Genomic DNA, 16,264 nt, shown 5'->3' with positions numbered 1-16,264 from the left:
ACATGGACACAATTACATAAAAAATCCCAGCCCCAGTAAAAACAATTAACCTCTAATTTTGCTTAATATCCTGCAGACTCCTTTGCCTGAATGGCTGCAGAGCTGCTGAGGATCAAACGTGGAGAGGACGCTGCTTGAGGGGGACCTGATGAGGCTCCAACAGGTGAAACTATTCAGCTCTCTGCTGCAGTGCTGTAATGATGCCGTCCTCTCTAAAGGTTGCTGTAAGGACTGCTGAAGTGTGTCTGACAGAGTATTCCATCCAGTTACTCCACAGCTCCTTGAACAGGTCTGTCAGACTGCACTGCTGTTTGAAAAACAAAATCTGGATTCAAACCAACCCTAAAGCTTGAAAACAACAAAAGAAATTTTATTTGTTTGTTTATACATCATTTTGATGCAGCCAACAAGTAAAGACTAGTAACACTGAAAAATGTTAAATATGTAATAATATTAGTTCACAAGAGCTAAAAACTGAATGTGAGAGAATGACAGCTTTGCAAATATGCATCAGACAGTTGGAGGAAATAACAAGTCCACAAATAAAATGTACATGCACAGTTTTCTTCAATGTCTGATTTCAAAATCACTAAAACGTCTGAGTCAGTCAACAGTCTTAAAATGCAAAAGTAAACCTTTTACAGCATATTACAGAGTAAAGCTGCAGATCCTAACATTTGATTTGTCAAAACCAGAAAATATTTGGCGAGTGCATTTTTCGAGGGGAAAAACATAATCCCAGTTAAATCAGTGGTTTGTGCTCTGATGACAGTGTGACATGCTCACAACAACATGATCAACAAATTCCGAGATACACGCACTGAGGCAAGTTTTACTGCAGTGAGACATTTCACCACTAGATGGCAGGAGAGTCCATCACGAGCCAGACCCATCATGACGGTGTGTGAGGACACCAGCTGCTTTTTAGTTTCTGCCTATATCCTTGTAGCCTGCAGAGCCCGTTGTTCTGTTTTTATCTCTGTCAAAGAAAAAAGAAGAGACAATAAAGTACACACATCACAATACCAGATCCAACAATATGTATTATGGCATATTATAGCCGAGCATATGTTTGTCTTAATAGTTTTATTTCCATTCTTTTCTCACACAAATTGCATGTGGACGTCACACAATATACAGTTGATATATACAAGCATCACTGTGAATATTTTATGTATGTGTGTTATTTTCACATTCAATGATATTTTACAGCCAACAGCTGAAAGACTAGCAGTGAGATCCTGTTAAAGATGGATGTTGTTGTGATATCGACGGAGCAATTTGTAATCAGCTGAATGTAAAAGCAGAGCAGTAAGGGAGCTGTTTCTGCTATCACATCTGTTTAGGTTTCTGCTCTGTTATCTCAACGTGAGTTTCAGCCTGAGGTCACTGATGAGTGTGTGTCACTGAGCTGGTAACACAAGGACTTCTACCAGTTTTTTTTCCATCTATTTTTCCAACAATAGGCCTAAATCTGCTCTTACTCACTTTATTGTTACTGCAACATATTTCTGAACACTCCCGGGCTGAAAGATGATCTATTTTTGACTGTTTCCTCCTGGCAGCAGATCACTCATGGTTTTTTTTTTTCCTCCCTGACTGATCAGGTAGCGGGAAGACGCCACCCGTTTACCGTCACTATCCACCCTGTGACACTTCCTGTTCTCAGAAAGCTGGCCTCAATCTTCAGCTGAGATCTCCGCAAGTTTCCTTTTGGCAGGAGCTTTCTTTGTGAAGCCTGAACTAAAATCTCTCCTCAGACTTCACCTCTCCAAGTCCTGACAGGATTTGGTAATGCAGACCACAGTGTCAAATCATCACCATAACACAGCGCTGACTCACTTCTTGACAGCAGTGAATCAGCCGACACACCGTCCCTGCTCTCACTTTGGTGATTGGGGGCTGGAGGATGGGACCTGCGATTTGGGACTCACCACAATGACTGCAGACATTTCCAGGGAAACCACAGCCTGTTTTACAGTATGTGTGTGTTTGTTTCTACACCCTGGGCCATGTTTTGTCTACTCGGCACAAATATGAACAATGAGAATGTAGAGTAAATGTAAAGAGATTTTAGGGAAACCTTCACAGCTGTGAAATGAAGTAGATGTGAAAAAAGAGAAAAGAAAAGAAAGACTGCAGTTCTGGCCTCAAAAGTGAGTGAATCCTCATAGACCTCTGTTGTATATACATAACAGTAAGGCTTAAAAATGATGTATAATCTAAAGCTGCCTGCTCAGATTGTGATTTTCCAGATTACCCAAAAATGCTGCCAACATTACACATTATTGCACCAAATTTGCTTTGTGGTTGCAGCTTTTTGCTTCCGGTTTCAAAAATCATCATCCCATGAGGTGCTAACTTTTGAGATTGCCTATAATGTATGAAGTTAGCATGCTAACCAGTGAGCTGTGATCCCCGACCTTGGATAAAACTTCAAAACTCAGCAAAAGAAAGGAGGAAGACTGGGAGTCCTCGTGTTACCTGATGATATTAAAACATTTTATACTTATTTCCTTCTACGCATATTTAACAAAACATAAAGGACAGCGCATCATGAGGAAAGCAGCTGCAGTTTTAGAGCTGCTTCCTACTTCTCTGAGTTAAAAGAAGAGAATCAGGGTGAATTATTTATTTATATTTATTCTATTAAAAAAAACAAGCTTTGTGCACGTGTGTGTGCTTGCACCTTCTCAGAAGAAATTCTTGATGAGCGGAGTGACGAGTTTCACCCACAGCTTGACATGGCGATCTGGACGCTCAAACGTGGAGCTGGACACCTCTGTGGAGCGCCGGTACAACATCTCCTGCTCCTGGGAGATCAAACACAGGTGTGTGTTCAGTAAGCAGTTACACAGTCATTCATCATCATCACTTGGCTGTGGTTTGTGGAAATAAAGAGCCGACCTCCTGCAGCTGGCTCTGCAGCTCCTCGTTCTCTGTTACTATGGCAATTTGGGCCTCCAGGTCACGGTGAACCGAGCGGTAACCGAAATTAGGGGAGCCAATTAGAGTGAGGCAAGGCCGATCCTGCCCCTGGAGGTAATACCACAGACCTGTAGGAGAGGAAAAGCAGAGTGAGCCAGTGACGAGGTAATGCTTCAGAGAGCTGCTTCCAGCAGAGAGTTCTGTCGGCCCAAACCACAACTAAAAGGAAGCACATGCAGAAATCCCCAGCGTCGATCCAAAACCCCAAAATATGAGAGTGAGTGTGCATCCTTGTCCTGAGGCTACGACAGAGTGACTGTACAAGCCTCCGTCTCTCACGCTACATACCACGACGACCACAAGAAGAACAGCAGAGCAGGCAGAGGAACAGCGAGAGTAATGTGTTTTATTGTTTTCGCCCAGCCAAACACAACTCATCTGGACTCAGACTTCACACTCACATTATGTGCAAAAACAAAGTAATAACTACCATGATACTCTGCAAGTCTTTTTTTAATTTTTTAATTTATGTTCGGAGCAAACGTGTCGATTTACGCTCTCTTTAAAGCCAGCAGACTGGCTGACGAAAGCTTTCATTAACCTTAATTGAGACATGAAGATCTGTGATGAAATATCAAGATTTAAAGCTTATACCATACTCTCCAACACAACCTACCATCACAAGAGGCATTCAGGTACCATCTGTCTGATTTTTTTAGTGAGATAGCAGAGCTCTACACCTGTGTAAAACCCAGGCCCCACACGCTGTGCTGCTTCTGTTTGACCAACCTTTGGCATGGAAGGTCCACCACGGCCTGTGGTACTCGTGCAGGTGCACTCTCTCCTGCTGACCCAGCTGGCACACTTGGTTGTAGAACTGCCTGGCGATGTGGATGTAGGCTGCAGGGATCGCTCCAGCGACACCCTTGGCCCCAAAGAACCCGTTGACCTCGGGGGAAGCAGTGAGGATGCGGTAGCTGGCCCCGGCACCGAGCACCAGCCGCATGTATGCTCGGGTCAGGTTGAAGTAACCCGATGTTAGAAACACAGTGGAGTCCGGCCCAGCATCTTTCAGCAGACGCTGAGGAGAAACGGGTCACAGATGTGCATTCTTTCATTTTATTGCTCACAAAACTGCCAATAAGTGATTACAGGTGGCTGTGATGACGCCCACCTGTGTGACCTGCTCGTCCACCTGGATGCCCAATGGTTTCATCTGTACCAACGGGAACACCCAAGTGTCCTCCTCCCCCTCGCTCATCCCCTCATCCTCAGAGTCCTCAGGACTGCTGAGCAGCTGCTGCCTCATGTGGGCCATGTTCATGACCTCCATGATACGCTTCCTCGCCACCACTGAGAAGTCCCGCCGGTTTCCTGGTTCGTGTTGGAGAGAACACACAGAGAGGAGCAAAAGTGGGAGACAGGTCAGATTGATCTCTGGGACACAGTGCTCTGGGATGTGTGTGTTACTCATGTTGTGGGCAACTAAACTGTTTATTGTAAGAAGCAGTTTTAGAATGTGAATCATCATCACAGTGATGTGAAGGTTAGAGTAGTGTGATGGAAACATGACATGAGGGAAAATGAATGTCAGATACAGACCCGTTCTGTTTCTTATAATGCCTTTTTAGACTTTAAAGGCTAGTTCCCTCAAAAGCCAAAGAGATAAAAAAAAACAGAACTGCGCTTCCTGCTGTGGCCAGTGTCAAAGATCCAACGACTCTTCATGAAATCTGTGTTGCCACAGAAAGTACATTCATCTTTATTTACAGCCTAAATAATAGAACAAATAGTTTTTACTCATAATGTCTATATTCTTGTGTCTTGTGATCGACAGGAAACACAAGATGCTACAATGGTTACCATGACGACATGTTTCTGTCAGCAAAGCATTTCTGGTTTAACTGTGTATCAGTTCCCATTACATATCTTCTTCCAGCAACACTGTGACATCACAACTCTATTCCTGGTGTTTGTTTCCATGGCGGTGCAGTCCTGCAGACATGATGTCATTCATCCCTCTAACGAACATCCTGGCAGTCTGCACTCCAGTTACGGACACACTGTACGAGTGTGAGTGCGCGTGCACGTGTGTGTAGACAAAATCCTGACAATTTCACATCCGGCTGCATGGCTTTCCAACCGCAAGAGCTCTCTGCATCTTTCTCACTGTCCTCTCACAGAGCTCGTCTCTCACTGACAGCAGCTCTTTGCTGTCTAAGCTTTCACACTCCATTAACAAGAACCCATCGGCTCCTGGTGCTGAAAACCTGGCTGCAACCGAGCGTACACTGTCACGCACTGTCAAAACATTCTGTGGGGTAAACACACACACAAGCGTGTTTGGTTTCTACCTTTGTACGGGTGCACCATGCCCTCCATCATTTTGACCGAGTCGTCTGGTTGAAGCTGGAGGGAGACATCACCCACGGCCTCCACCAGGTCGGAGAAGAAGTCCGCCACCTCCCTGCAGTTCTCCAGCAGAACGTAGCGGTCCTGTCGGTTGGTGAAGTACGAGTCGCTCAGGTTGGCCCTGGGGAAAGGAAAAACGGACTTTTAAAGAGAAAATTTGATCAGTAAATGTGGAAATGGAAAAAGTAATAAAAGGTCTCTCAAGCTGGAGATGTTTTTGCTCTGCTGGTGACCTAGAAGATTTCTTTACATCAAAGTCTCCTCCTACATTTAACTCTTAGTGGAGCAGTTTTCTTTGTAGAAACGTATTAGACTTCTAGACTTCCAGTTATCCACAGCAGAGGTGGTGCTGAAAACTGAGCGCTCTATCTTGTGGAAGAGGTAGCAGTCTGAGGGTGTTAATCAGATGAATAAGACACTAATTTAGACACTTTTTGGAAGTTGTCACGCAAGACTCTACGATGGTTAAAAAACTGCTGCAAAAACGTCTCACAATCCACCTCAGAAATGTGGCTCGGCATTGGGAAGGATTCAGCACCTCATCGGGGCCGCAGCTGGAGCTTTGATCATCTGCAGTTTTGTCGTGGGTACCAGCACAACAGACAGTTACGGGCAGTTCTGTTACAAATTTTGTCCGAGCTCTCCAGTGTGGTCAAGGTGACCGGCCTTCCATGGTGAGAGTCATCTTCCAGGAGCACCTTGTATTTGTGATGCTACCATGTCCTAATGGACCTCCAGCAGACTGAGATAGAGGTCGACTCCACATAATAATTTCCTCAGACACAGCTAATGTTTGTCCTCTTTATGTCAAAGTCATCACACAGAGCAGAATGGGCTTCTTCAAACAGCATGTGTGTTTACGAGTCTCTAATGCCTTCCTCCTACAAGCCTTTGAGTAAGGTCAGTGTGCTGAACTGAAATGGAGTGGAAACCACGCCGGCACTCTGCCCCACAGAGACCTCCACTTTTCCTGCTCTGAAACACATTTCCATCAACATACCCACTGATGATAATGCTGTTGTCGAACAGGTAGACTTTAATGTGCTGGACTCCGATGGTCTCATTAAAGCGCTGTGGGACGAGTAGCCGCAGCAGCCCCCTCAGGTCCGGAGTGTGGTACATAGAGACTCGAATCTGAGACGTGAAGCGCTGCAGCAGAGGCAGCAGCATGGTCCTCGAATTGATCTGTCCTGCAGGTGAAACACAGACGCAGTCAGGGTGATGACATTAGGGTCTGTACTGAGACCTTTACAGAAAAGAAAGAAATAGCAACCTCGTGATCCACGTGTGTAGTCGAGTAGTATGGAGACTTTGAGGTCAGAATGGCTGTTATCTTGTGAGCGTTGAAGCGCCTCTTCCATGCAGTCCACCTGAATGACAGCAAAACGTGATTTAATAATAATAATGTAAAAAATAAAATAAAAGACATTTATTAGGACCCACAATGCAACTCAACTTCTTATAATCAGGGATTGCTCTACAAGTAGCAGCAAATGTAGCCTTAAGCTGTTAGCCCCATATGTGAGGAATCTTGTATGTTTAATCATGCAGACTACAGCACGAGAAGCGAAACCTGCAGTTCCTCAAGTGGCCACTTGAGGTCGGACCTCTATTAAAGCTTTACAGCAGTAATAAACATGTTGACAGCCTGGTACAAAATTATTAAAAACTCTTTTATCTTCAAATTAACATTCCAATACACATTACAGCTAATATAGCTGTGGTCTTAACTCTTCCTGTTTAAAGCCACCTGCTGGTGTGATGAGTCACCTCTTCTCACTAAAAGTACAAGGTGTAAGAATTTGGTGGCTATTATCTTTTATAGCTCCCAGTATCACAACAAATTTGTAACATTTGTGAATGGGTTTGAGTCAGTACTAGCCCACTACCTCTTAAAGGTCTGAATCTGTATTTCATATCATTGCAAACTGACTGTTGCTTCTGGACCATTTTTCACCATAATGCCCGGTCTGTTCTCATGCTGACACTCATTTTCTCTATCACTCTGTTTAGTGAACCACAAGTGGAGTTTTGTATCGCTCTTCTCGGACATTAGGTGACGTTAAGAGGTTTGACTCACTCTACAAATATTACATGTATAAATATTTACTTTGGTGTCTCTCTCACATATTTTTTCCACACTGAAGGTGTCCCCCTGAATGTTCCGAGGCCGAGCCACAAGACAAAGAAACAGATTAATGATTATTGATCGGCTGGCAGCAGACGGCTTTAATCAAACACCAGAGGCTTTTTATTATCTGTTTACTGAGCGTGGGAAAAGCGTGACTCACTCCGGTGCAGAAAGGGCCACTGGTGGCGACTCTGTACTCGTGGTGAGCCTGGCTTTTATTTCCCTCCTGATATGAAACATTTTTTTTTACTTCTGCTAAATGGTGCATTTGGTGCCCAATCACATTCATGACACGTCACCGCAGAGGGCCTGTTTACATGCCAGTAAAACGTTTCTGCTTCCATGTAGTAAGCTCTTTGGGGCGTCTTCTAGCTTCAGAGGTTTCCTATGAAGACAATCTGACAATGGGTGGGGCTCGGAGGAAAAAACGCTTCTCAATTACTGCTTTGTGAGATTTGTCCACACTTCTTTCAGTAATAAATGCAGAAACAAATATTGTTTTGGGGGCATATTGAAGCTGTTAAGAAGGTGGGGGTGATATTCAGTGAAAACAGAGTTCAGAAGTCAGAATCTTGATTGTATGATATTACAAATGCCTGTTGTGCTTTGCATGGTGGAGACAAGCTCCAAGCACCTCAGTATAGGCTGTCACTGTGTCTTTACAAACATGGTGGAGTCCAGACGTTTATGATGATACTGTGATGCTCACCAGTGTTTCCTCATTTGCAAAGCATATTTTCAGCAGCTCATCCAAACAAAAGTGCAGTGTGTATTATATAATGAGCAGCTGCTGAGGTTCATCCTGAGCAGCAAACTTAAGGAGTGAAAAATGAAGCTTGTAGGCAGTTGTTATTGTTATCATTTGTGATGAGTGCACAACTTGCCATGGAGAGGCTCCATTTATTTAAATGTGTGAATGTTTTTTCTCAGATTTTTAGATTTTTCCCCTTGAACATTACCCTGCATCTAGAGCTATGTATTACTATTTTTTTGTTTTTTTTTTAATTGCTCCCACATTTCTTCGTGTCTTGGCAAATTCCTCCTACCAATCCATCTAAAGATGGAATGCTCTTGCTCCAGACATGCATCCTTATGAGACTGAGTTTGTTACTCTTGACTACCAAAACTTGACGGTGCATCTCAGATGTTTGCATTACTTTTACATATAGTATGCTCAAAACAAACTTACTTTCACTCATCAGATTATTGTCATGGCCTGTGCAGGTGTGGGTTTCCAGGCCTTAGGTTGGAAACACACCTGCAGTTTGCGTTCTCAAACCACAGGCCATTGTCGCATTCTTCCACTACATTAGTTCAAACCCTGGCTTAAAAATAAACTGACGTGGACCCGCTGCACCTGATCGACTCACATTTCTAGTAATCCATCATCCTGTGAGGTTGCAGAGTTTGGCAGCTGATTCCAGTGCTTTTAACTGTAATTAAGCATGTTGGCCATTCTGTGTTTTTCTGCGTTTCACCCTCTATGACGCTGCTCATACCAGTTAGAGAGAAAACATGCTGAATAGGAGCATCCGTCCAGACTGTGGTTTGCTTTGGGTTAATGTTGTTATGCTAGGCTTTCCGAGCATGAAGAACAGCAAGCTATCACATGCCAACACTGGTCTGCTTGTACCCATAAACCCTTGCATTTCGGGGTCATTCCTTGTAGTTGGTCTGGTGTACATTTTCATTCTGTAGAAACCACACTGTGGTCGCCTTGGAAGAGAAATCTGACTCATATTTTCTGGCATCTCTGACCAGTTATTTGGAAGGCGGCCGTGATTTCTTGGACAACATTGTTCTCACCTGCCGAGAACTAAAGAAGTCAATTCCCTGCAGTTGTAAGAATCGCACATTAACTCCACTTTTCTCACCAGCTCCTGCTCCAGCTGACCTGTTCCCAGATACAGAGAGGCCATCACCACTCGCCTCTGGGCAGTCTTTATACGTGCCTGAAGTGAAAAAGAAAGTATTACAACATGTAATGACATTTTTATGTGTATGTGGGTGTCAGGAATCTGGCCATCATGTCACCATGAAATTTACAAGTTTTATTTCCTGCCTGTCAAATGTACCTACATACAAGGAAAAAAAGCTCATTTATAGGGTAGCACTTCCTGGTATAGGTGACGAAATATTTGTGCAACTTGACCCTTTAACCTACTGAACCCAGGGGATGTTTTTTGAATTAGAATTTGAATAAAACATTGTAAATAATAATAATAATTCTGCACTACTCAGCACAACTAGGAAGTCATGATGGACTCACTTGCAACCAGCAGACAATGAGCAGAAGACAAAAAAAATGTAGTAAATTTGTAGCTAATCTGAGAGCTTTCTATAGATCATTAAAGTGCTTGTAAAAATTGAAATAGTTACATTTCTATATCATGTGGAGCTCCCATTATTTTCTGCTGTTATCACCTTAAAAAAATGTTACATACTGACTCCTGTTTGTTTACATTATTGTAAATTCAATGTTTCCTTGTGTTTTATACCTCCATCACTGTGTTTTAAAGGACTAAAAAATGCCTGCATTCTGCATGAATTCCTCTTTATTTGGCCTGAGGCAGTGTTCTGGCAAGATCAAACATCACAGTGACAACACACGATACAAAGGAAGGAATGGAGGCTCTGCCAGTAATGCCAATGATCTATAAACATCACGAGACAAAGCCAATCAGATGAGGCTTTCCCGCTCTCAGTGTTATGGGGAAGTAACTGGTAAGTCACACCCATTCACTTGTTCAGATTACGTGCTTTGATCCATGATAAAACAAGTTGTAACTTTCAATATCATTTATGATAACAAATAGTTCTGGACTTTTTTTTTTATTTAATGCGGGCTCATTCTTTACTGCAATATTAAGTTCTGCTGCTCTATGCAAACAGCACAATCATGGCTGCTAGAAAACAAACATGTATTGTGTGCAGTTATAGAGACATACAAAAAAAATCCTGATATACAAAAAAAATGAATTCTTACAGCATCTATAACTGCTGGTTACAAGTCAATCATGGTGGTGCTGAGGAGTGCAGAATTATTTGTTTTTTTTAACAGAACACTGTCAGTACAAATGGTTTTCTTTGAGCCGGCAGGATAATGTTTGAGGTCTGTGAAACCTCATGATATTCAATGAGTAAATACTGCACATTGGTGGTCCAAAATGTCAGAAAATAGGCACAGAACCCTGATGTATGAAACTTTTTATGTTAACAGAGGTTTTATGTGAGTGAGGCTTCTGATTGGCTGCAGTACAAGTATTGCAGCAAATTCCTGTTTCTTTGTTCCCGGTGTGGCTGAAGATAGAAGAAACACAAAAGGATTCCAAAGAGGTGACACACAGCAGGTGTTCGAAAATAACTGCAGTCGTAACTCAGAATTTAGCTCCTGCATAAGCAGTGCAAGTGAAATGCAGTTAAATGGCACAGATACATCCATTCTGAGATCGACACACACCTTCATGGTCTGGTAGAACTGGTCAGGTGAGGTCAGAATGTGAATGTGAGCCCCCGGGACCCGGAAGGCAGGTACGTGTTCTGCCATCCATCGAAAGTGGGTGCAGAGTGGGTCTGTGTCCTGAACTCCAGCTGAACCTGTGGGCCTGGAAATGTGACGTGGGTTGGGGTCGGTTTCAGCCAGAAGGGGAGCCAGGAGCAGCACGGAGGACCTGCAGGGGACACAGGAGGTTCTTTAATGTTGCTGAAAAGATATAAAGCATAATGTTTTCAGCAAGACTCTGCAGGCTGTCTGCAGCTGATGTGCAGACTGATAGACATGCTTTATGCAAATAAATAAATATCTATAAGATGTGGAGCTCCCATTGTTTCCACTAAGATTAGTAACACCTGTGCACCACAAGTCAAAGTGGTGTCCACAACCAAACATGATCACAGATGTAGATCCGTGGGAAGGTTTTACTTGCGTGACATTTTCTTTGTCTGTGTCCTATATTCACCCAACCACACAGGCGCTTTTGTCCCTCCCATATCATCACATAATGTGGTCTGACAATGCAGCCACATTAAATGAGTGGGGTGGTGTGCTCAGACATGACTGTGACCCTCACCATCTGAGTATCAATTACAGCCCAATATCATCTAAAGCAGAACACATCTCAGCACTTTCCCTGCTATTCATGATGTGAGTCCAATCTTAACCAGACATGTTACTCAGAGAGCCAAAAACACACTGCACTGCAAAACCACACATTACATCCATGCCTCTATAAAAAAAAGGTGTGCTTAATTATCTCTGGTCAAAAGTCCAGAAAGTCCAGCTCAGGATGAGACAGGAGTGTAAGAGATAAGGAGCAGCCTCTCAAATGAGTATGATGATGCATGCTTTATAGAAAAAAAGGCTCAGGCTATACAAACAAAGTGGATTATTTAATATTCACACACTCATTATTAATTTCAGCATCGTAATCAATCTAGATACCATCCAAATAAAGGCTATTTAATGACTGAGGTGGAGTTAATGTCCTTTAACAGTGGCTGTGTTAGCTAGGAAAGGCTTTACCAATTACACCGAATGAATAGTGAAGCTGTTGTGGTATGTGACTGCAGCACATCACTCCTGATTTGAGGCATGTGATTTGAAAAAAAAAAACATCCTCTGTCTTACTCAGACGTACCCATCTGGGAAGATTAGCTTACATCCTTTAAGGATGTAAGCTAATCCTTTAATTACATTTACATTTAATTACATTTACATCCTTACAATTACATCCTTTAAGGATGTAAGCTAAACTTCCCAGATGTAAGCAGATCTATGGTCTCATTCATGTAAGGCAGACTCATTTAGCAAACTGGAAAAGCTAGTTTTTAGCTTTTGTGGCTTATAAGATATAAATCTCACTGTAAGTGCTGTTTAAATACAGTGATAGCAATATGCACTCCATTTAAAGAGGTGTGCAACATATGTCAACACCTGAATGTAAACATTTGCTTTAAGAGAGCAGCAGGAAGGTGTTAGCATTTTAGCATTTCCTGCTGCCTCCGTCTGAAGTCAGTGGGTTGTTATTAGATTGTATTATATGACATTAAATACATCAGAAATAATAATTTATTTTCTATTAAGTGTGTTAGGTCAGTGGTGGTGTGTGAAAGTCATCTGACCACAGTGTTGTATTAGCTTTTTGTCATTGTCTTCAAAAATCATAAAGGTGACTTTAATTTGTTAAGATTATAATGATAAAACTACTATTACTAAACACAAACATGCATGTGATCACACACAGAGACAGTAAAATTTACTGTGCTAGAATGTTGATGAATCTCAGAAATTCAGGTCATTTTCATGCAAAAGGTTGAAGCGAGTCATCTGACCTTGTAGTTTTCTTGAAGACCTTTCTCTGCTCACCTAAACAGCTTCATCCGTTCTAACTGTTTGTTCTAGAATGTGTACGAACACTGAAGTAAAATGATGCAGGATATTTGCATTAAAATGACATATTTGTATTTTGGGCTCCGAACTGTCGGCATGCCACAACTTTTGTTTCCTTTTGGGAAACAGGAGGCGCTACCCAGGAAGTGATCTTCAGTCATTTCCTGAAGTCTGTAGATGATGTCTGAACCACAAATAAACAGCCTCTGACTCTTCACAGTTATTCAAAAAGGAGAACACTCCTTCTAAACTGTTTACAGAGTAAATAAAAATAATCTTGTTTACATACAGCGGGACACATCTGGGATAAGGCCTGATTTTCATAGTGGGGCTGCTGGTAACAACAGAGCCACCAATCAATGCTTTGTATCCATGTATCACCTGTGCCTTCTCCTCAGTTGCAAATCAAAGAAGCACTTGCCACCCTAAAAGGTTTGACTTGTCACATCAGAAAGAGCTTAGGTGGAACCACGTGTGTCATTGATTGAGTAAAATCTCAGAGACACAGTGAGTCACTGTTTAGATTTGACCACATCCTGCTATGACAAGACACAATATCTGCTAAGAAGAGGGCTATTGTCTGCAGTAAAAGCCAACCAACTTAACTGGATCATGGAGGACACAGGTGTGTCACACCACCTGCTCATATAATAAAGCCTTTCAACTGCTGGTGCTGTTCACAGCTGGGCTTGATCATCGGTGTGAAAGAAAATCTTTAGTTGTTATGATATGACAGGCAGAGAGTAAACATGGGCGTCAGAAAGGTGTCCGGTTTCAGTCTTGGTGGATTCAGATGTGAAAAGTTTCCCTGTACGTTAGCTACTGTTTGCTAAGTCTCAAATGGAGCACTATTGGGAATAAATGTGCTAAAGCTAATTACGATTTGTTGTAAACACGTCCGTTTCCGGCCCGATACGGTTAATAACGGCGGGCCGGCGTGTTAAATCAAACAATAGTTTCCTGATTCATGATGCAACTGCTTCAAATAATAAGTGTCCGACAGTGGATACTTTAGTAGCAGCAGCAGCATTAGCAAGTTGACATGCTAGGAGGCAGAGAGGTGCAGACAGCAGTGGTTTCCAGGTTTCCAGCCGCGTGTCGTGTGATTCCGCGGGTGGGCCGTGTCTCTTACCCCCTTCGTCTGTCCCGTGCACGGAACAGCCGGTCAGACATCCGTGTAAAAACGCCAGCGATAGCCGGCGAGTACACGGAGTACACCAGCCTCCTCCAGGACATGGGGGCCGCCATTGTTGCAGCGCAGCGTTATTTGTATTAACTTTATTGACAGCGCTCTCAGTTGACAGACACTCTGTGATTTCTGTGCAGTCATAGAAAGTGATAAGCGGGGCTGCACTGAGCCGACGGCATAAAAACAACCAATATTGTGAAATCAATAAAAACATGTGGTTGTTTATTTCTTGTCTTCTTTAGTGTTTTGATACAAACGCCATTAAACGACCCCTAGTGGTCACCGTGAAAACTTTCTAGATCTAGATCAACAACATGTCACGTTGTTAAATTCCGTATAAATGGTGCCGTGAAATTTAAAAAACAAAAAACTAAACTAAACTAAACTAAACACAGAAAACATCCACACTATTCGCTCCCTGCGCTGTGGGTCTGTTTTCAGTCACGTGGTGTGTGTTTTGGACACGGGTGAGATCAGCACACACTTTTTTAAAAGTTAAGAATTAATCTAAATCAATAATGGTACTACGGATTGATTGATACACTTTGATGTTGTAAAACACTGCATTGCAGCTTTGCTCAAAAACAATAATATAACACTAATTAGTGATTTTCTAAAAATGATGCACAGTGACATCATCAAGACTAAATAGCAGAAACAGGCTGCTCCATACATAGTGTGCAGGTGGGTCAGGCCTAAAGCAAATATTTGCATCCTGTATTCTAATATTCTTTGGCTAAAATTAGATATTTACACAGTTATTAGCTGCAGTTAACATACATTAGCTAGGTTGTTCCATCGCTAACTTGTCAGTGTGCTGCTGAGACCCAGACAATCTCTACCAAAGTTTATTTTCTCCTCTTTAGCTTGTCTGGAAAATACAATTGTGTGACTTGTTAACGGCCTGGGTCCATTTTAATTCCTTGATTATGAGACAAGAGCATCAGAATCTAAAGAATCTGAAGGTAGATGCTGGAAATGATGGCTGAATGAGCTACTTCTTGTTTCCTGACTGTCTTTAGTGTCACTTTTTCATAAGTTGAGACTGACTGATAATATGTTAAGTGCTTGTCAGTAAGCGTACAAGAGTGACAAAGTGTGTTTACTGTGGAGGATCACAGTAGCTCAGCATGTGAGGAGGAGCAAAACGCTGTTACTGTAACATTTAAATTCCACTAGGAAAGATTTGACGTTAAAAACTCGAACCTTTATTAGTCATCTGCCTTCTTGAAAACACTGTATAAATACTCTTATTATAAAGAGCAAAATGAGAACTGTTTTCACTGAGACTGTTGCCAGTAAAAAAAAGAGCATTTCAGGTCAATGCCCAACACCACTGCTTGTTGCTCAAGAGCACTTCCAGTCAGTCATATGCTTCTGGAAACATCATGGCAGCCAGAGGGGAAGGGGGGGTCTTATCTATTAAACTTTAGCCTCTTTTCAGGAGGTTCAGATGTAAATCATGTTGTGAAAGAAGAGAACAAAAGGTAAAACCACATGAGATATGATCAGGTTTTCATCATCCGGGTAATAATCTGCATATAAATGCAGAATCCTGTATCCTGGTGCTGTGTAATTCAACATTTGTGTATGCAGAAACACAAACAGTACACTCATGTTCCGTGTAATCACCATATCAGGGATATGATCTGAAGATGCATAACCTGGATATGGATTTGCATGTAAATGCTGTCAATGTCTCAAATCAGAGTTCTGTTTGTTGTCTTATCTGCCACACATTGTGTACAATAAATAACAAGAAAAAAAGAAAATCACATTAAAATACGATTTTTGAATTCAATGTGCATTTTAGATTTTGTAACAGAATCTGTTCAGTTTTTTTAAGATAGGATTTATTGCAACAAAATGGTAAGCAAGTACTGCAAGTAAATGACCAAAGACTGAAGAAAATGCAGTGGGTTATTTTGTAGTTTGAAATGCATTGTTGCATGTAATTGAATATTTTTATAGCAGTGTTGTAAAGTAAATGCAGTGAAAACAATGCCTGTGTCTTCATTTGTTGGGAATATAAGTTACTGAAAATGGAAACCAAGTGCTGCAAATGAAGAAACAGACAATAAACGAGCGTTAGAGCACACACGGTACACTTTGGTATTAAGTTTGGATCTAAAGGCAGCGTTGTGCTTGAATTGCAGTGTTGGGAAGAAAAAGTAGAGAAAACAGCATGTGCTGAAACAGAGCTTTATTGATTTAT

General features: G+C 42.0%; 1 protein-coding gene across 1 annotated transcript; it reads right to left on the bottom strand.

Annotated features, from left to right (window-relative positions):
- Nucleotides 1-343: 343 nt before the first annotated feature.
- Nucleotides 344-14,161, bottom strand: pgs1 (phosphatidylglycerophosphate synthase 1). The gene is made up of 11 exons (XM_028431117.1): nucleotides 13,993-14,161; nucleotides 10,932-11,142; nucleotides 9,346-9,423; nucleotides 6,614-6,710; nucleotides 6,341-6,530; nucleotides 5,283-5,461; nucleotides 4,103-4,302; nucleotides 3,718-4,009; nucleotides 2,908-3,056; nucleotides 2,690-2,813; nucleotides 344-979 (listed from the first exon to the last, which is right to left on the bottom strand). Exons 1-10 carry the CDS (start codon nucleotides 14,106-14,108, stop codon nucleotides 2,694-2,696), a joined length of 1,632 nt encoding a protein of 543 aa, XP_028286918.1. The 5' UTR covers nucleotides 14,109-14,161; the 3' UTR covers nucleotides 344-979; nucleotides 2,690-2,693.
- Nucleotides 14,162-16,264: the final 2,103 nt, after the last annotated feature.

This window comes from Parambassis ranga, chromosome 19, assembly GCF_900634625.1.
Source record: "Parambassis ranga chromosome 19, fParRan2.1, whole genome shotgun sequence".
Classification (NCBI taxonomy): Eukaryota; Metazoa; Chordata; class Actinopteri; family Ambassidae; genus Parambassis; species Parambassis ranga.
Note: the sequence above shows the minus strand (reverse complement) of the source record. Positions and strands in the feature narration are given on the sequence as shown.

What these genes read in the sequence shown, in the direction of transcription:
- pgs1 (XM_028431117.1), bottom strand. Translation starts at nt 14,108, where the DNA reads ATGGCGGCCCCCATGTCCTGGAGGAGGCTGGTGTACTCCGTGTACTCG. An exon ending in AACAGCATTATCATCAGTGG is followed by an intron (nt 5,462 to 6,340) that starts GTATGTTGATGG and finishes TCCTTTCCCCAG; the next exon opens with GGCCAACCTGAGCGACTCGT. An exon ending in TGCAGAGCCAGCTGCAGGAG is followed by an intron (nt 2,814 to 2,907) that starts GTCGGCTCTTTA and finishes TTGATCTCCCAG; the next exon opens with GAGCAGGAGATGTTGTACCG.